The sequence below is a fragment of the Asparagus officinalis genome, chromosome 4 (genome assembly GCF_001876935.1).
Source record: "Asparagus officinalis chromosome 4, Aspof.V1, whole genome shotgun sequence".
Lineage (NCBI taxonomy): Eukaryota > Viridiplantae > Streptophyta > Magnoliopsida > Asparagales > Asparagaceae > Asparagus > Asparagus officinalis.
In genome coordinates this window covers 9,429,112-9,453,481 of record NC_033797.1, presented here as the reverse complement: position 1 = coordinate 9,453,481, position 24,370 = coordinate 9,429,112, and the positions used below count along the sequence as shown (strand labels likewise).

At 34.9% G+C, this 24,370-nt stretch overlaps 1 protein-coding gene across 1 annotated transcript in view; it reads right to left on the bottom strand.

Moving 5' to 3' along the window:
• LOC109836561 (G-box-binding factor 4-like) overlaps positions 1-5,337 on the bottom strand; it is a 42,419-nt gene extending 37,082 nt beyond the window's left edge. The window contains exon 1 of the mRNA XM_020404489.1: positions 4,781-5,337. Within this exon, the coding sequence (XP_020260078.1) occupies positions 4,781-4,870 (90 nt within the window). The 5' untranslated portion in view covers positions 4,871-5,337. The remainder of the gene's footprint in view (positions 1-4,780) is intronic.

Sequence of the window (24,370 nt, the reverse complement as noted above, 5' to 3'; positions counted from 1 at the left end):
ATGGCTGTTTTATACCCTAGCCGTCATGATATCCTTCATTTCAATGCGTATTGCGTTTCTGAGGTCATGTCGGGGACATGTCGGAAAATATCAGGTATGTCGGGCGCCATTGCGGCCAAGAAAAATCGGCCAAATTTCAGAAAAAACGGTTTTAAACTTATTGGGTCAAGTTTGAAAAACCCGACTCGAAAATCAGGTGTCTACAATTGGTTAGTGATCCTAACATCAATAAGTTATGTACTTTTTCATATGTTTAGATAATATAATTATCAAGTATGTGAAGATTCCATTTATGATATTATATCAACCTATCCGATATGATAATCCGATATTTTTTTATGTCCCCCGATATATCCCCGATTTTCGCTATCCGACATGAATTTTGGTCGACCGACATAAACCCGACATTCGACATTTAAAACATTGCTTTTAATTGGGAACTATGATGGGATTATAGTGTAATATTGAAGAACCACAAACGAAAGCTACAGTCTTGGATAAGTCTCATATCCTTTTTAGTTTATGGGATGCTTTCAGTTTGTATTTAATCTACAGTCTTGGATAAGTCAATCTTTATACAAAGAGAACTCTAATTGTAATTGTTATCCTATCACATGCAACACCTCATGCCTATATATAAACAAAGAAATTACACAATTTTCGTAATAACTTCATCTCCTTCAACATGTATGTTCCTTTTATCTTCATGATTATGATTATTCTTTAGTGATATTTGTCAATTATTTATAACAATTTGTCCCCTTATTTCGGAACCTCTTTTGTTAGTGTCTTCTTCAACAGGTATGTCGTATTATTGTCTTCGTTATTTTTCTTTAGTAATATTGTGTATTTGATTCAATTATGATATTAGTTATTTACTAGCTTGTATTTGCTTAATTTCTTTTACCTTTTATTAGCAAGATTAGGAATTAATCACATAAAAATAGATTGGACTTAATAGATAAAATTATGCACATGGTTAAAAATATATTTATTTATAGGAATAGATAGGTCATAGGGGCTTTCTTGCAAATATAAAAGGTTGTAGGTTTTCTGCGAAAACTACACACAGGAGCTCGGTGGTCCCAGTAATCTCGTTGGCTGGAGCCTGGAGTTTCATGCTTCCATATACACATGGATGAGGTTATATAATATTATAAATTAAATATCAACCCACATATGAAAGCTACAGTCTTGGATAAGTCTCATATCCTTTTTAGTTTATGGGAGTTTGTATTTATTCTAATCCTAATTACTTGTGAACTTTAAAGTTTGAACTATCTTAATCCTAATCAAATTCTAATTTTCAATTGTATTTAATGATAGATAAGACCATATATTCTATTTATAACAATTCTAATCCAAAAATTGTACAATTTACAATTTTATACAAAGAGAACTCTAATTGTAATTGTTATCATATCACGTGCAACAACTCATGCGTATATATAAACAAAAAAATTACACAATCTTCATAGTAACTTCATCTCCTTCAACATGTATGTTCCTTTTATCTTCATGATTATTCTTTAGTGATACTTATCAATTATTTATAACAATTTGTCCCCTTATTTCAAAACCTCTTTTGTTAGTGTCTTCTTCAACAAGTATGTCGTATTACTGTTATAAATAGATTAATAATTATTTTGTTAGTGATACTTGTCAATTTTTTATAACAATATATTTTTATTAGCACGATTAAGAATTAATCACATAAAAATAGGTTTCAATTAATAGATAAAATTATGCACATGGTTAGAAATATATTTATTTATAGGAATAGATAGATCATACAGGCTTGCTTGCAAATATAAAAGGTTAGGGGTTTTCTGCGAAAACTGCACACAGGAGCTCGGTGGCCACGATAATCTTGTGGGAACCTAGAGTTTCATGCTTCCATATACACATGGATGAGGTTATATAATATCATAAATTAAATATCAACTCAATTAAGATAATAAAAAGATCCCCAAAGAATTCTAACTTAAATCAATTTCATAGCAGCCCCCCCATTAACCTACAGTCCCTTAATTTATATTAACCTAATTTTTGTGATCTAATGGTGCCTGTTAGAAGAGCCACGTGAACTAAATGTCCTAATATTTATATTAATCTACAAGAATATAAATATTTTATAGAATATAAAATATTCCATTGTTATCTACTCAATATCTTTAATCATGCATGGCGCATAGGTTAATAATTAGTTTATGAACGTATCTCTTTACAATGTTTTTAATTTCATAAGCAGAATACACAATGCAACATGTTTGGTTATTACCTATGTAACTAAAGGTATATTCTATGTTGTGAATGTGTTAAAATTAGGGTTATTTACGACTTACGAGTCTCTTAATGGACGAACATCTTTCAATATCTCATAACTAATTTTTTTTGAAATTTATGAAGAAAACCTTTAAAAATTCAAAACTATTAATTGGGAAATAAAAAACCTAATTTTTAAACACCTCTGAATTAATAAAAAAAACTTATAAAGAAGAGGATCTAATATCAATTTTATGATTTAACGGACTAATTTCAATATAACTTGAGTGATGCCTACCTAAGAAAATAACATATCAATAAGTAACTTTAATTAGAAAGTTGATACACCTGTTGCAGACAACTGCCATCTAAGATTCTAAACAAATCTGCATTCTCTTTTGCCATCTTCAGTCCTAAGCTTGTTAAATGCATAAGCAACCCAAGTTGAAATGTGTGGAATTATTAATAGTAGAAGCACACCACATTGATAGCTTACAGAAATAAAAGCATTAACCATGAACAAACTCAGATATTATTTTTGTAGTTAATCCATTTATCTTTCGTCTACATAATGTAACATTCAATTGATGTATTATATAATATTATTTTTATTATGGTAATTTTGAACTTTTATTAATAAGCATTGATCAGTTTCAACATGATGGCCTGATTATAAGAATCAAAAAGGGGCAATCGAAATAGAAACCGCTAAGTATTCTATCAATTTCATATATTACAACAAATGTAACATCCAATTGACGTATTCTATAAATATTGTATTTATTACGATAAGTATAAACTTTTTGCAACCATGATATAGTAAATAAATAAAAATAAAATGCAAAATCAAGATATTTGACCATCCACATTCAATTTTTTTAGAATTCATAAGTGCATTTTGCACAAAACTCGCCAAATCTTCCATATTTTCCAAATGGACCCCTCTAGCATATATGTCGACATATATAAATAAGTTCTCAATCTTATACAATACTCTCTATCACTCAAAGACATTATCCATACTCTGCTCATACACTGCCCAAACTTACAAGTGCAGTTTTGCAGTTAAGCCCCATCATACTTCCAGTTTTGCATGACATCTCCTATTGATTTCCTAAATTAACCAAGGCCCATATTATCTATATATCACCTTTAAAAAATAAATTCTAATTGTGCTAAACTATTGTGCGTTAATATTTTCTAAAATAATTTTTATGATTTTTTATTTTCTGATACTTATTTCTTTACCTACAGGATAATACCATCTCAATTCCAATTTCGTACTCAAGATTTATTCCATAATTACGAGTATCAAGTTAGTAAAGAATATCATTAATTTTTATTATAATTGTGATAATGATTATAGTTGGTCGTTTACTACTGAATTTTCATGAAAATATACGCTAATCTATCTAACTATCTGCATTGCTCATATGTATTCATAAATTAATGGTAATATGACATATGGTTTTCCTTTGTAGAAATTTATTCTCTGGGTTTTGGATTACATAACCACTATACAACATTTTCTCACCTAAAGGACCTTACTCAAAATGGTTTATACACACACACACATCATGTTTGTCATACTTTTTTTAATGATTACTGTTGAGATAGTTTATTACACAACATGAACCTATAATGTCTCAATGTGTTGTGCAATTTTATTTTCAATGTAATAAGAAATGTGGTTTATTTTTTACTAGAACAATAGTTCATAATGATATTGTTATTCATGCTTGACTACATATTACAGCTTAGGATCAGTAGAGTTTGGAATATGACATATAATATTAATTTGACTTATTTTCTTTTAGTATTCTACTTGAAGATATTATTATGTCAATTGATATTTTTTCTTAAGAAATCAATTAAGATGCCCCAGTTAAGCTTATAATATCCAAAAATGATGTGCAATTCTATTTCCAATGCAATAAGCAATGTGATTTCTTTATTGCTATAACTATAGTTCATAATAACAATTACGATATCCCAATTAGGTATATTCTTCCCAGTTTAGCTTAAAAATCTATTACATTAATTTTTAATAATATTTAAATAAAAATAATATTAAATCTAATAATTATTTTTAATAATATTTAAATAAAAATAATATTAAATCTAATAATTCAATTTTACATATTTGACTCAAGATGAATCTGACTTATTTATAGTAATGAAAATATTAAATCTAATAATTCAATTTTACATATTTGACTCAAGATGAATCTGACTTATTTATAGTAATGAAGAAAAATATTTTGATATTTAACCACGTGCGCTGCACGTGCATAAAACTAGTAATAAAAAGCATGTCGGTTGACACAAGCCTTTTCGTCAATGGAAATAAGTATTCTCATACTAGAAATAGCAAATACCTGCCCAGTTATCATCACTCAATAAAATTCCCACTTCCCAAATTCAAAACCACCAAATTCAATTTAAAATACACTGATAACTGAATTTTATATAATTAAGCTTACAAAAAAAACGAAAAAAAATAATTGAAAATTACCTGCTTTCTCTCTCTAGATCTCGCTGCCGACTCCCGATTCTTGATCATCCTCTTCTTCCCCTGCAACGCCGCCCTCTCCGCCGGATCCATCGTATTGTCCCTCTTCCTCCCCCTCCCTCCTCCCCTTATCGGATCCACAATCCCGACCCGACCCGACCCGATTTCTCCAATCGGGACCTTGACGTCCTCCTCCGTCACCGCCCAGCCTAGCAAAGAAATCCTCACGCGTCATCTCGCCGCCTCGTCAATCTTCCCTCCATAGACCGCTCCCTTGCCTCGACATCGTCTCGGAGAGGCGCTCCGCTGCCGACACCGCCGCTGGAGCCCTCGGCGTCGATGTTGCGGAAGAGTTCGTCGATATTCATGGATCCGAGAGATTTGAGGGAGTAGATGGAGGATTGCCGGGTGATGCCGGAGGTGGCGGAGGAGGACGACGCCATCACGCGAGACGATGCCATGATTTGGGGGATTTTAGGGTTAGGGTTTTGGCTTTCCTCGTCTGAGATTGCCAGTGGCGGTTTGCTTGAGGCTTTGTGTTCGATCTGATTCGGTGGGCTTACAAAAATGAAAATAGACGGGACGGGGTTTCTGATTTGGTGGATCACGCGGTACGCGGACTATGACATTTGAGGCTGTAACCGAACCATGTTATGCATTTGGATCCGACCCGAATGATGGACTGTGCACTGCATGGTTCAGGGAATCTAGATTCTAGGGACAGGTGGACGTGTTGTTTCGGGATGGTTCTACTTCTTTTAAAAGGAGCACGGAAATTGAGGTTTGGCTTTTGGGGACATTTTTTTGAGTGTTTGTTTCTCGCAAGATTTACTATTTTTGGAGTGTTTGTTTGCGTGAGGTTTTGTGTTCGATTCCTTATCCTTCACTATTTAAGCAACTGTAAATTAATAAGATTGTCAAGACATCGTGTGTAGACTGCTGCTGATAGACTATTGGGGTTCTGTTTTATAATTTTTGGGGTGCTATTTCTAAAAGACCAAGACTTGTGGGACTGCTTTAAATGTAGAAGATTTGAGGGACTAATATTAAAAAAAAAAATCCAAGATAACAATACCGATGTGACTGTCGTCCTCCACCTCACCCTAGCCAAACAAAAAATATAATCAATAGATGCATGACGTGTATTTTAAAGTCTTTATTTTGCAAAATCGATCGTTACTTAATCAATTAGTGACGACTGCGTAAAAAAATGCTAGATTTTGCTAATTAAAATAAAAAACCCTCGATTTTGCTCATAGATTTTCAAAAAAAGGGGTCTTTTAAGAGAAATCTCCTAGGGCAAATTATAATCCTTATCTTGGACAAGTCACGGACAACTTAACTTGGGCCTATGTAATATTCAAGCCGAACACAATAATAATCATTTCTTTTTTTTTAAATCAGGGACATTAATTTGCTTACTGAAAATGGACTTTGCATATATAGAATTAGATGAAATTCCTAAGTATATCTTGAGCGATTAATCTTGCTTGGGTTAAATGTGTAGATTAAAAGGGAAAGCCCTTTGATGAAATTCCTAAGTATATCTTGATGCTCCCCGTGGTCCATAGTAGGGTGTGCTCCCCGTGGTGGGAGCACAACAACAAAAGTTTAAATATAAATTCAATATTAATTATTTGACGCCAATGTGCGGTTGATTCTTAGATGTTTAAGCATTTGCGCCTATAACTAAATTTACATTCACATTTTAATTTATTCAATAAATTTACATCAAATTTATGAAATAATCAATAAGCTAAGATATAATCACTAACATATAAAACCCCAGAAAGCTCTCAATTAAGTAGTATACGTACAAAGTCATATTAGTTCAAGACCCATATATATATATATGACGATCATATGTTTAAACAAATTAATATAGCCGCCAAATGATAATATTATAATATAATTATATATAACCTTAAATAATATTATATTAAATATTAATTTTTGCTATTAATAATTTATTTGAAAATTAGAGTATCTTACAATACTAATTAATTAGTAAATATCAGTTAACTTTCATTATCTTATATAGTAATATTGTATATTTATTATATAAGACGATAGTACCTATGGCTAACTATTTATCTTATTTAGTGAAAACGAATGCCATAAAGATTGATTATATTATATATAAGTAATAATTTAGGTTTCGTCTTGTTGTCATAATGATCATAATCAATTGAATGAATATTTTGGAGTGGAATAAAAATGCTATCGAGAGGATTGAATCGATTTTGAGTGAATAAGGTGCTTTGGATGAACTTTGAAGGATATTTTGAGAAGTTAAAAGTTTTGACATCCCAGTACTCTTTTATAAATAGTATAGACATGGATATTTGTCGTGATGTATAATAGGATAAACACGCTATAATGAAGTTTTAAAGACCAGTTTAAAGAGTACATTACTTCCAATAACAAATTACTGGGATATCTCCTATGTACGAGTCTCGTGAATTTGCTGTTTGATTATCATAATAACAACAAGTTGAAGACTGATTAATTAATAAACTAGCACGAAGTTTGTTTTTCCTCGTGGCCAATTTGATTAGTACTCAACCGGTGGGTTATGCATGGTTATTACTACAAAAGTCCACAAAGAAGAACTAATTTCTTTGTAAGGACTAGTTCTCACTATAAAAGTCCACAAATAGGAAATAGTTTATTAATAAGGAGAAAGTACGGAAAAAGAATTAATTATTATAAAAAATTTGGTACTACCACCGGCCAACAATGTGAGTTGGGAAAAAAGAGAGTTCATATCATATAAATATAATATAAAACAAAAGAAACATTACATTCTTCAAATTGCAGAAATATCACATTCATCAATCTCTATGCCAATTAACAAAAAGTCAATAACTAAATGTAAAATAGAACTCGAAAAGAAAAAAACACAAGAAGCAAATAACCACCCTAATGTCATCATTGTTGATGTCAGGTATCGAACAAGAGGTTTATCTGTGGATTATAGTGGTGTTAAGGTTCCCAAACTTCTTCAGATGGCCGGTCCCGGAGCCCGACGTTCTCACCTGCACATGAAAAGCCGTGAGAGGCCAAAACTGGGGTCTCTGGTTGTTCCTCCGATGATCAAGTTAGTGTTTGAACTTGAGTGGGAAAGTATAAGATAAATAGCGAGAGGAACTATTCAAAGTTGCATGAAAGCAAAAAAAAAAGTTATCTTAGGCTGCACAGCTTTCTTTTATAGTAGATCGGAAGGGAAAATAGGTAACTTTGGCCGAGTCCAAATAGACAGCTAAATCGGCAGGTACCTTACAGGTGTCGGTCGCTGAAGAAGGTGAGTCATCCAGACGTTTAATGCGAGGGCAACAGCAGGAGCTTAGTGCTGACTATGCCCGATGAGTCATATGTTGGATAGGGAATTCCTAATCTATTTTGGTAACATGAGGTTATTAGAATTCCTAGTCTATTTTGGTAACATGAGGTTATTAGGATTCCTAATCTATTTTGGTAATAGGTTATTAGGATTCCTAATTTGATTTGGTTTTGGTTTAGAATTCCTAGTATGTTTATGATTTTAGGATTTCTATATATATGGAACAATTGGAAGAGAAAATTGGTGGAGAAGAAAAATTAGGGATATTTGGAGCACAGAAAAGAGGTATTTTCTGAGCTATTTGTTTAGGGTTTTGTTTGGAGAGATTAAGAGCTTGTTGGTGAGATTAGTTTGTTCCTTCGAGTGATTTATAATCTCAGTTTGTACTCTTTCTCTATTAGTAAAAACCCCATCCCCTTCTTGCCCCGTGGACGTAGGCAATTGCCGAACCACGTAAAACTATTGTGTTTGGATTTGTGTCGTTGTTTTGATTTGTTTGACCTTTATCTCGACGTTTGTTTGATTTGGTTCTCGAAGCACGCCCGTTTGGTTGTCCCGCTTCCGCGCTGTGCACAACAATTGGTATCAGAGATCGGGCTACGCTTGGGCTATTTGGAGGAGTAGATCAATTTGGAAGTTCGACTAGGGCTTCGTTTGGTGAGAAATGTGGGATCTTTTTGGTAAAGACACGATCTTTTTTAGTTTGGATCTATTCTTCGTTTATTCCGCATTGGTTTGTTGGTGCTTGGGCTATTTGGAGGAGTAGATCGCTTTGGAGGCTCGTCGAGGGCTTCGTTTGGAGATAAAGGTGAGATTTTTCCTATTTGTGGATCTCGTTGCCGTCGTGCGGGGTGAGATTGTTTGGAGACTCTTGTTAGGGTTTCATTTGGAGGTAAAATTCTCTCCTTTATCAGTTTGGATCTATTCTTCATTTGTTGGTGCTTTGAGATAGTTGGCCGAGATAGAAGGATTTGAGGCTGAGTTATTTGTTTATTGATACGGTGCATTGGATTATTGAGAAGTGCCATTGACCTGCATATTGAAGTCCTTTTGAGCACGTTGGTATGAGCAAGGAGACCGATGTGGAGTTTGGCACTTCTATTTGATGATTGAAGGGTCTTCTATTTGGTGTTCATTCAGGCATTTGGGGGCCTTCCAAGGAGGCATCATTGGAAGGTAATTGGTATTTTGGTTTTCTTTGTTGGGGATTGTACTAGGCATTTGTGGGTTGCAACCAAGTCCCGTTGGTTTTGAAGTCCTAGTAGTCAACAACAGTTGAAGAAGTGTATTGGCAGTAAGGTGAAGGTACTTCATTCTGGTTTTTAAGGGAGGTACAAGAGGGACCTACTGTATTTGTGCCGAGCTCATGGTAGTTTGAGACACTTCATTGGAGAGGAAACGTTGGGGCGACGAGATGAGATGATATTTTTGATTGGTCGTTTCTTTCTGGAGGAGGATCGACGTTTGATGTCGAGCATTGGTTTTGGAGTTCGGGCTTCGACATATTTGGGTCATCTCATGTATAGGTTGCCGACTGCTGCATGTATAGATATAGGATCTGGTGGAGCTGCTTCAGATTTTGGGTTGCGTCGGATGTTTGGCTACCCAGCACTCGGTCACATCGTGGATGTGAGATTTAATCCGATAGCATATTTGGGATTCAGAGGCAGGTTTGATTATCAGATATTGGCTTCTGACTTTGTTCTGAGCAGGTATGTCATGTTTGACTCTCGGCAGGTAGAGAGTGGTGATCAGATCTTTAGGACATCGCAGCGGATGGAGAGTGATGCTACTCCACATTGGGAGAAAACTCCAGATCATACTGCATCATTTAGGATTCTAGCTAATGTGACACAGATTAGGAATCGTGTTGATTTGGATGCAGATGATAGGTTGATTGATTCGAGTACAGCTGATGGATGTAGTCTGGATATGGCCATTGGTTCATCTCAGGTGGAGATGTTTGGATTAGTTCAGTTTGGAGCCATTGGAGGTGCTATCAGCCGCAGACTTGATCGTGATATTGGAGAAGGGTTGCGAACTCTTCTAGTGGATTGAGGCCTTTGGAGGCCATTTGGGTGAACTACGTGAAGGCTTGATTCACTGGGCAGGAGGATGCGTAGGCAGTCAGTTTTGATGCAGCCGATTTGGTGAGTAGATATCGACATTTGGGTGAGTGTTCGCACTCCCGTTTAGGTCTCGACTTGTGTGGATGGAGTCCGTTGTCATGAGTCCGTTGCCGTGGCGTACTGGACGCAACAAGTGAAGCATTTGGTTTGGTCAGTGTCGGCTCAGTTTTGGGAAAACTTCACCGAGGTGGAGAATTGTTGGATAGAAAATTCCTAATCTATTTTGGTAACATGAGGTTATTAGGATTCCTAGTCTATTTTGGTAACATGAGGTTATTAGGATTCCTAATCTATTTTGGTAATAGGTTATTAGGATTCCTAATTTGATTTGGTTTTGGTTTAGAATTCCTAGTATGTTTATGATTTTAGCATTTCTATATATATGGAACAATTAGAAGAGAAAATTGGTGGAGAAGAAAAATTGGGGATATTTGGAGCATAGAAAAGAGATATTTTCTGAGCTATTTGTTTAGGGTTTTGTTTGGAGAGATTAAGAGCTTGTTGGTGAGATTAGTTTGTTCCTTCGAGTGATTTGTAATCTCAGTTTGTACTCTTTCTCTATTAGTGAAAACCTCATCCCCTTCTTGCCCCGTGGACGTAGGCAATTGCCGAACCACGTAAAACTATTGTGTTTGGATTTGTGCCGTTGTTTTGATTTGTTTGACCTTTATCTCGACGTTTGTTTGATTTGGTTCTCGAAGCACGCCCGTTTGGTTGTCACGCTTCCGCGAACCGTACAACATCATAAAGACTATAAAGGCTAGAGCAATGATGACTCTAACACGTATTTAAGGTGAGGCTAGTTGGTTATCGGCGGGGGGTTTGAGGACACAGAGGACCACACCGCCTCTCTAGTCATTTGGTTGAAGGCCAACAAATACCGCATTTTTAGTCGGTTACACAAGTTTTCGGCAGAAATAGTGGGTCAAGTGTGGAGTCTTGTGGGCACGACCTGGAAAATATGTTGACAAGTATCTCATTTCTAGTCGACCACGTAAGTTGTCGGCCGCTCAAACAACTAGGTTTGTCAGTGTCTAGAATAATCTGCTTAAGCGTGGAGTGGGACACGTGTCGATCTCCGAATGAATGTTAACACTTAGTTATTTATACGTTGTAACAATTATTATTTTTGAGATGATAAAAACCTCACTCTAGTATTCAACCACCCTGATTAAACTGAGTTTGCAGTGGGGGAACTACCACGGCAAATCCGCACATCAAACGGACCACATTGGCCTTAGCCAAACATTGGCAGGCAGGCGGTGGAGCACATGGCGGCATCCTGGTAACACTTGTGTGGTCTGCTATTACTTCAGGCCTCGTTTGGTAAAGGGTTAAGGAAGAGGGGTTAAAGATAATGATTAATGTATTTAGCTCATTCGATAATCTGAAGGACTAAATTATTAATCTGTTAAATAAGTTTTATTTTAGCCCTTGTGATCAGTTTTAGTGTTTGGGAATAACAATAATTTTGACTATTTTCTTTATAATTAGAAGGGTTAACTCTTAATCTTTCTAAATAGGAGTATTAGTAAACCCCTCATTTTGAGGGGTTAACTCATTTTAATCCATCTAGAAGGGTTAGCTTAACCCTTCTATATTTTTTATGTTTGGCAAATTATGGAGGGTTAACTCACTTTAACCCTTGTATAGATTTTTTGTGTTTGGCAGGTTAAGAAGGGGTTAAGTCTCCTTAACCCCTCACTTAACAATTTGCCAAACGGTACCTCATTGTTTCAACTTGCAAAAAAAAGAAGGGATAACTTGACATAATAATCAACACAAGAAACGTTCAACCTGTGAATGAGATTAAAATTAAACAACTGCTCTCTTAGGAAAAATAGAAAAGGAGCATGATAAACTTAGTTTAAGTTGTAAGCTCACAAAATCAAAATCTTCATTTATCTAAAGAAAAAGGAACAAATTTCTAACCTCTCTAGCATCAAGGCAATAGGAGCTAAAATAATTGCACCGAACAACCATCTATAGGCGATTAGAACCATTAAGTCCTTGTTCTGATCGATTGCCAGTTTGTAAAAGATTTTGGCTACGGTGAACATGATGCTTATGGCAACAATACCCAGCCAGTGGTGGACTCAAGATCCATGAGACAGTACTTGGGGCAAGATATTGTCAATAAATAAAATAAAATAAGTATAAATCCACTAACATAAAAATAAAAGATATTGTCCTCAATGAGTTTTTATATTTTAGAATATTTGATCAGAAATAATTAGGATAAAAGTTATGTTTCAGAAATGAGTATTTGAATTTAACTAACTGACCTTATGATTGTCAAATTGCAACTAATAAAAATTAAATATATTTCACAATACGGGCCTCCATTTAATATATGTCATGATATACAAAATACAATTCATGTGATGAATTCAAGTCAGTGGTCGCCTCGTTCTTCGAATGGCTTGCTGAGTTGAGCTCCGTGGGGTTAAATCGTGTTGTTCTCTAGAGAGTGTTGGCTTCTAAAATCATGCTTATTTTCGGTCCATGCATGGTTGCTCTCCAAGGAGTTATGTCCATGCTCTATTATGCTTGCACCGGATGATTTTGAAGCAGGGCCGGCCCTGATATTCTTAATTTTTCACGGGGCCCTAATCAAGCTTTCAAATAAGGTGCCTCTATATATAATATTTCATACATAAAAAATTTTATAAGATAGCAAAATATTTTTTATTAAAATGAGACACAATAAGCACATAATCGTATTAATATTAAAATCAAAAAACTTCATGATGCTTTATAAATAACACAATTCATACTACATTAAATGGGATCACCTTGCATTTTGAGCTGCAAAAGTATCAATTAAAGTGTTCTAATCAAGCTTCTCCAATAAATTCTTTTCGATAGATATCATAGCCAATCCATTCAATCTCTCTTGTGACATTGTTGACCATAGATACGATTTGATGAGCTTCAACTTTAAAAAGCTTCTCTCGGCCGATGCAACTGTAACTGGTATTGTCAATAATACTCTATAAGCAATCCAAGCATTTAGAAAACAATAATTTAGTCTTTCCATAAAATTCAATACTTCAATTGCTTTTTTTGTTCCTCTTGGTAATGCTTCTCTTAAGATTTGGAGTTCTGAAAATAATTTTATCCCATTAATATCAAAAATTTTGTCATGCGCGCTTTAGGAGATCTTCAAGGTTAATACATGAACACTTCAAACTATCATTATCTGTAGACTTCAACCTCTTCAAATTAAACAAGAAACCAAAAGATTCATCATACTGTTGAAACTGTTCAAATCTACTATTGAGTGAAGAAAGAGCTTGATCAACGATATATATGAAGTAATTGACTCTAAAGGATTCTTCAGCTGTCATTGCCATCTCTTTACTAGCATTTTCATCAAAATGTTTCTTTCTACGAATGATGCGACGTTCACAAAAAATGGGTTCAACTTTCATTCTAACTGCAATTTCTTTAGCCTCAACCATAGCTGCTTCAAATCCATTTTCTCTGTATCTTTCAAAAAAAAAAAAAATGAGCCCTCTTAAAAGGTCTATAGCAACATCAATCTGCATATCCTCTGATTGCATGGGTTTGAACTACGAGTGCTAGTACAGAGCTAGTACTGTAATATGAAATGACTAATGTAACAGTTGTCCTCTCTGTCAACCTCTATCTATTTTCATATCTATTTTCATGACCATGAAAGACTTATGAAAAGAAAAGAGACCAGCAGCCTATGAACGAAGAGCCTTCTCCTCAAATCTGCATATATGCTCAGGGAGCTTTTACTAATAGGCTTAAGCATATCTTAATGATGCTCAGGGGCCCTAGGTTTTTGGGGGCCCTAGGCGGCTGCCTGACCCGCTTAGGGTCAGGGCCGGCCCTGTTTTGAAGCTCATTTGGTCTAGGGTCTTGGATTCTTCCGCACTTAGTCAACTTTGTGAGTTTCCTTATCTTCATTGGTTCATATGATCACATTCAAATGACCAAAGTGCCTTCGGCGGTTCATACTTCCCATCAGGCGATCTTATTGTGTAGTTTGTATTTTTTTAACAGTCTACATTTAGCATTTGCACTTTAATACTCTTAGTTATGCAAACGTGAAAATTTCACCTTGAAAATTCTCATTGACATTCACATTCTTATTTTTGGAATATTTTGACTCTTGATATTTGTTAATTTACTATTTTTTTGGTCAATGAAAAATTCTATTCATTTCCCAATATGTGAATCTATAAAGTACATCAAAACACCAGATTTACCCTGGTGATCACATTATAAGAAAATTACATTCTCTCAAATATTCATTTCATATGTACAAGTATATTTTCATTCAAAACTTTGGTGTATATTGACATTTTATTGCTCTGAATAGTGACTCTGGCTCCCTGAATTTTCCTTGAAAAATTCTCAAGTTTCTCTCCTGCCAAATCCCATAAATTGTAGTTGAGAGAGCCATTCTCTTTAATTTTTTCCTAAACCCCACTCATTTGAGATTGAAGGAGTACCGGTTAATTACCTGATTCCAGTCACATGATCTTCAAGTGTATCCCATCCAATTCATCACTTCATTCCAGATGTTTGTTGAAAATTGGCAATCAAAGAAGAGGTGCTTACAAGTTTCCAATTGTTGATTAGCACATATGATACATCTAGTTGAGTCCAAAATCCCCATACGACAGAGTCGGTCTTGAGTTAAATGTCTGGAATGATAAACTAACCAAAGAACAAATGAGTGCCTTGGATAATGAAGACCGTTCCAAACTGAATTAGACCAGTGAGCTGAAGTGTTTGATAGTGTTAGGACATTGTAAACAGATGACAACTTAATTTTTCCATCTGTGCAGCATGCACCAAAAATGCTTTGTAGGTTTTCAATGCTGCCAAACCTTACCAACATCAAGTCCCTAACTTTAATGAGTTGTTTCCACATCCATGAATCATTCACTCTCATCTGAACCTGCCAAATATCTAAAGCTTACAATAATTTTCATGAATCCATTTGATCCAAAGCAAGTCTTTTTTAAGATGAATTAACCATAGAAGCTTGATTGCAGCTGCATAGTTCCAATTTTTTTGGTAAAAAGATTCCCAGACCCCTAGTCTTCTTGCTTTGACATACAGTCTTCCATGATACAAGGTGGATTTTTTGCCCCCAGAGGAAATCAGAGGATAGCCTGTCTATTTTCTCAAGAACTTTAATTGGTAGAATGTAATTACTGGTCCAAAATGTTTGAATTTCCAAAATAACCGATTTTATCAATTAAAGCCTCCCTACATAGGACAAACACCTCTTCTGTTGCCAGGCTTGGAATTGACCAGAGATTTTACTGATCAGTGAAGAACATTCCAAGTAAGTATGTCTCTTAGCAATCTGTGGCATACCCAGATAACACATAGGAAATTCCCCTTCTAAGAAGTTAAGATAGCTGCATATTTGATTTTTTAAGTTGTCATCAATCCCACTCAAAAAAATCGAACACTTGTTAGAATTAGCTTCCAGCCCAGAAACCTGGCTGAACTCTTGAAGGCACACTTTTAGCCTAGAAATTGAATTCATATCAGCCTTGCAGAACAGCAACAAGTCGTTAGCAAATACCAAGTGAGTAATGTTCATCCTGGAGCATTTTGGATGGAATTTGTACATCATATCATCCTTTAGAGTATACAGTTTCCTTGATAGATACTCCATGCCAATCACAACTAAGTAGGGAGATAAGGGATCCCCTTGCCTTAACCCTCTAGCTCCATGAAAATACCCATATAGAGCTCCATTAAGAGAAAGAGAGAATTTAGGAGTGGTGATACATTCTAAAATCCAACATATCATAGCATTTGGGAAGCCCAATTCTATTAACATAGCTCTAATAAAGTCACAGCTTATTGTGTTAAAAGCCTTTCTCAAGTCAATGTTAAGAATGACTCTTGGAGAATTATTCTTCCTACCATAATACTTGATGAGCTCATGAGCCATAAGAATGTTACTTGAAATGAGCCTTCCCTTAACAAATGCACTTTGTGTATCATTGATCAAATAGCCCATAACTTTTTGAATTCTTCTTGCTATTATTTTCGTGATGATCTTGTAAACAATATTACAGCACAAAACGGGTCTAAAATCTGCTAGAGAGCTAGGATTGATGATTTTAGGCACTAGTGTAATTGATGTGGTGTTATAGGTGGCAAGAAGTTTACCTAAGCAGAAAATTTTCTCAATTGCCAGGTAGAGATCTTCACTGATGACATTCCAAGCCTCCTGAAAGAACGATGCATTGAATCAATCAGGCCCAAGAGCCTTTCCCTCTGACATAGAGAAAACAACATGTTTAATCTCCTCTCTAGTAACAGGGCAGCTCAGGTCATTGCATTGACTAATTATGAGGATTGGACCATAGAAATCACGTTAGGATCAAGAGCCAAAGTGGAACTAGTAGAACCAAGAGGTTTCTTATAATATTCTGTAAATTCAGAAATGATTCCAAGCATATTAGTTATCCTAGTTCTATTCTCAGAATAAATGGATAGCACTATGTTTTGATGTCTTTTTGCCTTCACGATGGAGTGAAGAATTGAGTACCCTTATCACCATGTAGCCCCCAATTAATATTGGCTTTTTGCCTATAAAAAGAGCATTCACACTCCACCAGTTTGGAATATTTCATCACACATTCCTTCTCCTTTGAAATTAGTGTTGAATCAAAGAGGTTGTTATTCAGTTGTGTTTGAATGTCACACAGTTCAGCTTTGGCTCTTGAAACTTGTTCACTGATATTCATGAAATGTTTCTTATTCAACTCCTTAAGAGCATGTTTAAGTTTCTTGAGCTTATAGTGAAATCTGTATATATTGTATCCAGTGATGTCTTGATCCCAAGCAGATTTCACTACAGAAATAAAATCAAGATGCTTTGCCCACATACCAAAGAATTTGAATTGCCTTTTACCCTCAAAATTCTCATCTCCTACTGTTAGTAGAGCTGGTGAATGATCAGAACATGATGGCATCAAGAATTCCACTTGACTGGAATTATATTGTTGAATCCAATCCACATTCACCAATACCCTATCTAGCCTACATCAAACTCTTGAATCTGCTTCCTGTTTGTTATTCCAAGTGAAAAAACACACTGTAGACTTAATATGCATTAATTGGCTTGAGTTTATAAAATTCTGCAAGTCTTCAGTGTCAGAATCTACAACTGGTACTGGTGCACCTCCAATCTTTTCTTCATTGCTGATAATAGCATTGAAATCTCCTCCTACCAGCCATGGGCAATTAACATTTCTTTTGGATGCCAAGAGATCTTCCCATAGAATTTTCCTACTCTCATTTTGTTTAAGAGCATAGATAATTGTTATCAGACATGTCAATCTTCCATCTCTAGACTTCACTTTACAAGTCATGTATTGCTTAGAAGATACCAATTCATGAATAGTGAGAATATCATTGTCCCATACTATCCAAATTCTCCCATTGCTTGCTTCATTTACATTGGAAATCCACATCCAATCTTTTGTAATTTTCTTGGGTATGGACTGCATTTTTCCTCTAGTAACTTTTGTTTCTAATAGAGCTAAAAAAAGAAAGTTTATACTCCTGTATAAAATGCTTAACTACCACGTGTTTAGAGGATTTATTAAATCCTCTAATGTTCCAAATTGCATGTGCATTATAGAGAAATTCCACCTCTATCAACACTAGAGGGGTCCAAGTCAAAAACCTGATGATCCAATATAGAAATTTGTGAAGCTTGAATTGAAGGACCAATATCATTTGCATATCTCCTAGCTACACTAGTTTTAATAGCACTTGTAAAACCAGTATTATTGATTTCTGGGGAAAACCTGAAGGAGCCTAGAACATTTCCTTGTCTGTGCACATTCTGTGCATGTTTTCCAGAGACATGCGCAGAAAATCCAGTGTTTTGTGTCCCAGTGCTTTGTGCCCCCAAATCATTTTGCCCGGAACTATTTCCTTCCTTCTGAGTATAATTTTCAACAATTGGCTTTAGTACAACTATATCACCACCAATATCTCCAATCTCAACATTTTCCTGCTGCATATGCTGTTAGACCCTAGAGGGGGGTGATTAGGGTTTTATGCTAATCTAATCCGATTTTATGCCAATTAAAATTAATTAACAAGTTATCCTAGCAAGTATGAAATACAACAAGATATGAGAGCTAGGATAAGTGATATAAATAAAGGGATATATCCTAGCAAAGAGATATATGGTAAAATATATGCAATGATATATAAACTAACACAAGGGTAAAATAAACAAACTATAAATGTGACAGGGCAATATGAAGACCAATACACAAAGGCGATATAGGATATAAATACAAGAAAAAGTACGCCAATGCAATCACAAACACACAAAGATGATCACGGAGTTTGGACCTTCCGTCCTACGTCTCCGCTCTCCACTCCCGGGGAGAAATCCACTATCACACCGGGTTTTCTATACTTATCCGAAAAAAGTTTACACCTCACAATATCGATTTTCTAGCTAATCGAAAACTTTACAATCCACACTCTTGTAATCCCACTTTACACCCTCATAAGTATTGGTCTCTAGCTCGTGTCTCCTTCAAGTGTTAGGAATTACAACCTACCTCTAGGCATTACCACCTACTGCACTCCTCTTGGGACGACCCCGTCTCTCACCACACACTCCTCTCGGTGTACAAGTATATTACAAAGTGATCTACACAATTAGGCTCACAAATACAATAATGGTTGTTCTCTTTAATGGACGAGAACTCAATTAAGCTCACTCTCAATTGTTACAACTCCCTACAACCCAATTATACAATGTATGCAAATACAATAAGCTCAATGGTTGTGTGTGTAAGCAATGAGAAAATTAATCATAAACTCAATGTAAACCCTAGCTTGATGAAAATGATAAACAACAAATAATTAATACAAAGCTAGTATTGAGTTTAGAAATTCTTCTCTGAAAAATAAGATGGAGAGATGGATTAAAATGAAGCTTCAAATAATGTAGATGATCTCCTCCACTTGTAAGAAACTTCTTCACAAACAAACTCTTTAAAAATACACTAAACAAACTTTAAAACCCTTGTTAAACTTGTTTGAAACATTTCTTGGATTTTCTCTTCATTGTTTAAAACTGAGGATATGTGGGGATATTTATAGGAACCCCAAAGCCAAGAGAAAATAAGACAAAAAGACCAAAACAATACAGTCTGGAAATATAACAGCTACAGTGTTATGAGTCGACTCAGTACTGTTCATGAGTCGACTCATAAGTAGTCGTTACAGTCTAAAAACCAACTTATGGGTCGACTCATAAAATTCATGAGTCGACTCATTATGCATGGGTCGACTCATAAAGTCATGGATCGACTCAACAGAAACAAAACACACTTCCTAGCACAGTTTGTGAGTCGACTTATGACAGGCATGAGTCGACTCAACCTGATAGATCGACTCATGATATTATGAGTCGACTCGTCAGAAACAAAATGAAAACTACACAACAGTTTATGAGTCGACTCAACACTGTTCATGAGTCGACTTAAGACATGCACACTGCCTGTTTTAAACAGAAATCTGATTTTCAAACCTCTTTTAAAAATAGCAAATAAAATCAAAAAATGTAAAACTTTGAAAAATGATTGTAAACATGATAATAAACATGCTACAAAATCTGATTTTCAAAAAGGACTCCCCAAATAAAAAATATCATCATTTTACAAAATAGTCCAAAACATGAAAATGTAAACACATGAGTTTTGACATTTTAGCTTAACCATATTTTAAAACATTACAAAATGATTTTGTAGACTTAATTTAACCATATTTTAAAACATTACAAAATGATTTTGTAGACTTAATAAAAGATATATATGATTATTGTTAAGTCTAAAAACTAAGAATACAATATTTTCATAAATACAATAGAATATGAAACATATGAGTATGTATATGAATATATATATATGTTTCATATCTTATGAAATTAAACCAAACTAACTTTGTTGGCCTTCTTGTTTTGATGATGGTTTAACAAACAATTTACTTATAATATTGTTTGTCTAGTGTTTGTATAATTCTAATTATTGTAGACAAACAACATGTTGGAGGATAGATGGAATAGCGCTTTAACGACGATATCAAATGGAGGTTGGCGGAATTGTGGAGTGAAGCTTATGCAATTCAAGTTTAAGATCCAAGTTTAGCTTTATCCGCATAGTGTACCAAGTCAAGCTCATCGAAGATCGATCTAGCTTGGGTAACTTAGTTTAGGTTTTATATTATGTGTGTTAAGTACATTAAGCTCAATATCATATACACACACGTATTTGGTTTCTATGTATATATATAGTTATATATATACATGTATGGTTTTGGGTTTTCATGTTTACAAATATGAAATTACATATTTCATATTTATTATTGTGATTTGGTTTAACTACTTAGATATGAAACAAATATATTTTCATATACATACTCATATGTTTTATTTTTTATTGTATTTGTAAAAATATTGTATTCTTAGTTTTTGGACTTAACAATAATCATATACATATTTTATTAAGTCTACATAATCATTATGCAAAGTTTCAAAACATGGTTTAGCCAAAATGTCAAAATTCACATGTTTACATTTTCATGTTTTGGCCTATTTTGTAAAATAATGATATTTTTCATTTGGGAAGTCTTTTTTGGAAACCAGTCATTGTAGCATATTTATTATCATGTCTACAATCATTCTTCAAAGTTTTATATTTTTTAGAATTTATTTGATATTTTTAAACAGTGTTTTAAAATCAGAAAACTGTTCAAAACTGTAAAATTTCATATATCAGTTCACGGTCGACCGCCACAGTTAACCGCGCCTGAGTTCTTTCGTCAGTGGGCAGCAGAGACTTTCACGGTCGACCGTCGCGGTCGACCGTGAGTTCGAGATTTCCTGACGGTCGACCGTCACAGTCGACCGTCTCTGGAGCTTTTCCTGTTGTTTTTGTTGCTCGCGGTCGACCGTCACGGTCGACCGTCGTTTATCCTAATGGCTCTTTTGGTACAGAATCAGATTTCTGATTTTTAGGCTGTTTGGTCTTTTCCCTTGGGGTTTTTGCTGTTGCTTCCTCTTCCTATATAAACCCCCAAACCCCCTTCTATTTTAGCAACCAATGGGATGTTTTAAACAAGTTTATAAAAGTTTTAACAGGGGTTTAAGTTTGGTTTAAAGCTATTTTGGTTGGTTCACAAGTGGAGGAGATCATCTACATTGTTTGAGCTTCCTTTTAATCCATCTCTCCATCTTTTTTTTTAGAGAAGAATTCCTAAACTCTATTTCTAGCTATTTATTGTTTTATTCATAATTTCTATATGCTAGATTTTATTTGAGTTTAGTTGTTTTATTTATTCTCATTATTACACACACTCACATGAGCTTTTAGTATTTACATACATAGTATATTAGGGTTGTGAGAAATTGTAACATTGAGTTGAGCTTTAATTGAGTTCTCGCATTGTATTAGAGAACAAATCATTTGTTATCTTTGTGAGGTTGTAAAGTTTTTGGTTAGCTAGAAAACCGAGTGTGAGGAGTGGACGTTGATCAGTGAACGTTGAAAACCGACATTGTGAGTGATTGTGTATGTTGATCGGTGAGCGTTAAAAACCGACATAGTGTGGTTGTAAATGTTATTCGGGTGAGCGTAGAAAGCCCGGTCGTGATAGTGGATTTCTCCCCGGGAGTGGGAAGCGGAGACGTAGGACGGAAGGTCCAAACTCCGTGATCATTTGATTGTGTTTGAGTGTGCTTTGATGTTTATTCTTATTTGTGCTCATTGCTCATTTCGCCATTGTCTCATTATTTATATCATCCACTATCTTGTTTCATTTTATTTACCCTTGTGTTAGTTTCATATCCTTGCATATATATCTCATGGTATATCTTATTGCTAGGATATATCTCATTGTTCATATTGCTTATCCTAGCTCACATATCTTGTTATATTTTATACTTACTAGGATAACTTATTAATTAGTTTTAATTGGCATAAAATCGGATTAGATTAGCATAAGACCCTAATCACCCCCCTCTAGGGTCTAACAATAGTAACATTCGTCTTTTTGGCCTTCAAAGACGAGATTCCATAATATAAACTCCTAAACTAATTATACTCAAGCTTGTGATCTTCAACGAAGCTCTATCTTGGTACACATATGGATGAATGTTGAACTTGAATCTTCAACTTGAATTGCAAAGCTTCACTCCACTATTCCACCAACCTTCATTGGATTTGATCGTGAATGCTCAATTTCATCCATCCTTCAACTTGTTGTTTGTCTATATAAATAGAAATATATCAATACTAGACAAACAACATTAGTGGTAAATTGTTTGTTAAACATCATCAAAACAAAGAGGCCAACATATGTCTTTTTTTTTCCAAAATCCACAGTTGGGTTTTTGCTTCCAGGAACTTGTTGAGCATTAGTTTGATTATCTTGTGCAACTCTTACATGCTGTTTAATAATTGGAACTCATTTCTTTTTAGTAGCTTGTTTCCTACATCTCTCAGTTTCATGTGCTACTATGTTGCACAGTGAGCACCATCTTGGTTTGAGTTCATATAACACTTTCTGATTGTAGCTCCTCCCATCAGGCCCTTGAATAGCTATTTGATCAGGTAGGAGCTCTTTCAAAGGAAGATCAACTTCCAATAACAATCTAGCATAACTCAACCTCTGTCTTATAGTTGTGAGCTTATCGGTAGTAATTGGACGACCAAATAGACTTGCAACTTTGCTAATGACAATAGAACTCTACAAATTTAGCCTCAAGTTAGGAAACTGTACCCACATAGGGTAGCTATAGTCTTGGATTTTCTCCATGCTCGTGTCAATAGTCCATGGCTTAAGAATCAACGGCGTAGAACCAAAGAACCAGGGACCAGCCTCTAGTACTTGTTAGCCCTTATGTTTTGATGATAATTTACAACCACCATTATCGGTACTAATTGCTTTTTGAGTGATATTATAGTTAATATGTATATCAAGCTTGTTAGTACCATACATGGAGGATTGGATGGAATATTAGTTAATATGTATATCAAGCTTGTTAGTACCATACATGGAGGATTGGATGGAATATGAGCTACAACGTCAATATCTATAGGAGGTGGAGGCAATATGATGAAGCAAATGTTAATCAAGAACAACATATACAAGTGAAAGCTTCATCAAATCAAAGCAATATCAAGACTCAAAGAAATGTTATTCTATGTGAGGATATTTGCTAGTTTTTCTTTTCTCTCTAGTGCTAGATTGTAGGCAAGTAGTTGTAGATTTTATTTGAAGCTATTCGGGATATCACACACACTTGCACACTTTCAAAACTTGTATTTTGGTACTTTTGTCAAAATGATGCTTTTCATAAGTACGAGGACCTTTTTGCAAAATTCCTTTTCAAACAAGTTTGTCAAAATGATTATAAACTATTCCCAAAGTTTCATATTTTTTAGAATTTAGCTGATATTTTTAAACATGTTTTTAAGTTCTGTTTTCCTGTGCAAATCTTGTTTGTGCATGTTCAGTCGACTCATAAGTCGACTCACGAAGTGCAGCCTAGTTGTGATTTTTCTTCTGCTGAGTCGACTCATATAAGCCGACTCATTAGTCGACTCATAAGTCGACTCATGAGTCGACTCATAAGTCGACTTATCAGAGAGCCGTTGCACAGTAACGCCTAGTTTCAGAAAATCAAATTTTGGGGGATTTTGATGATTTCTTTGGGGTTTTGGCTGCTGTTATTTTTCACTATAAATACCCAACTACCCCATTTATTTTTTCCCAACTAACTTTGCAAGAGAAAAATCAATTGTGTTTAATTCTTGAGTTCAAGAGCCTTAAACTTTCAAAATCCAATTCCTTGTTTTATACTTGCACATCTCACATCCAAAGCTTCAAGTGCAATCTCTCTCCTTATCATAGGGCTGTTGTAAGAGAGAGCAATTCTTTATTTGCTACCATTGATTGTGTGGTGATCTCGTGGAGATCAACTGTGTCGTGAGATCTCGTGAAGATCGCTGTGTAGAAGAAGTTCTGGCTTCTAAACCGGGTTGTGTAGTGGATTCTCCTCGAGAGTGGGGAGCGAGG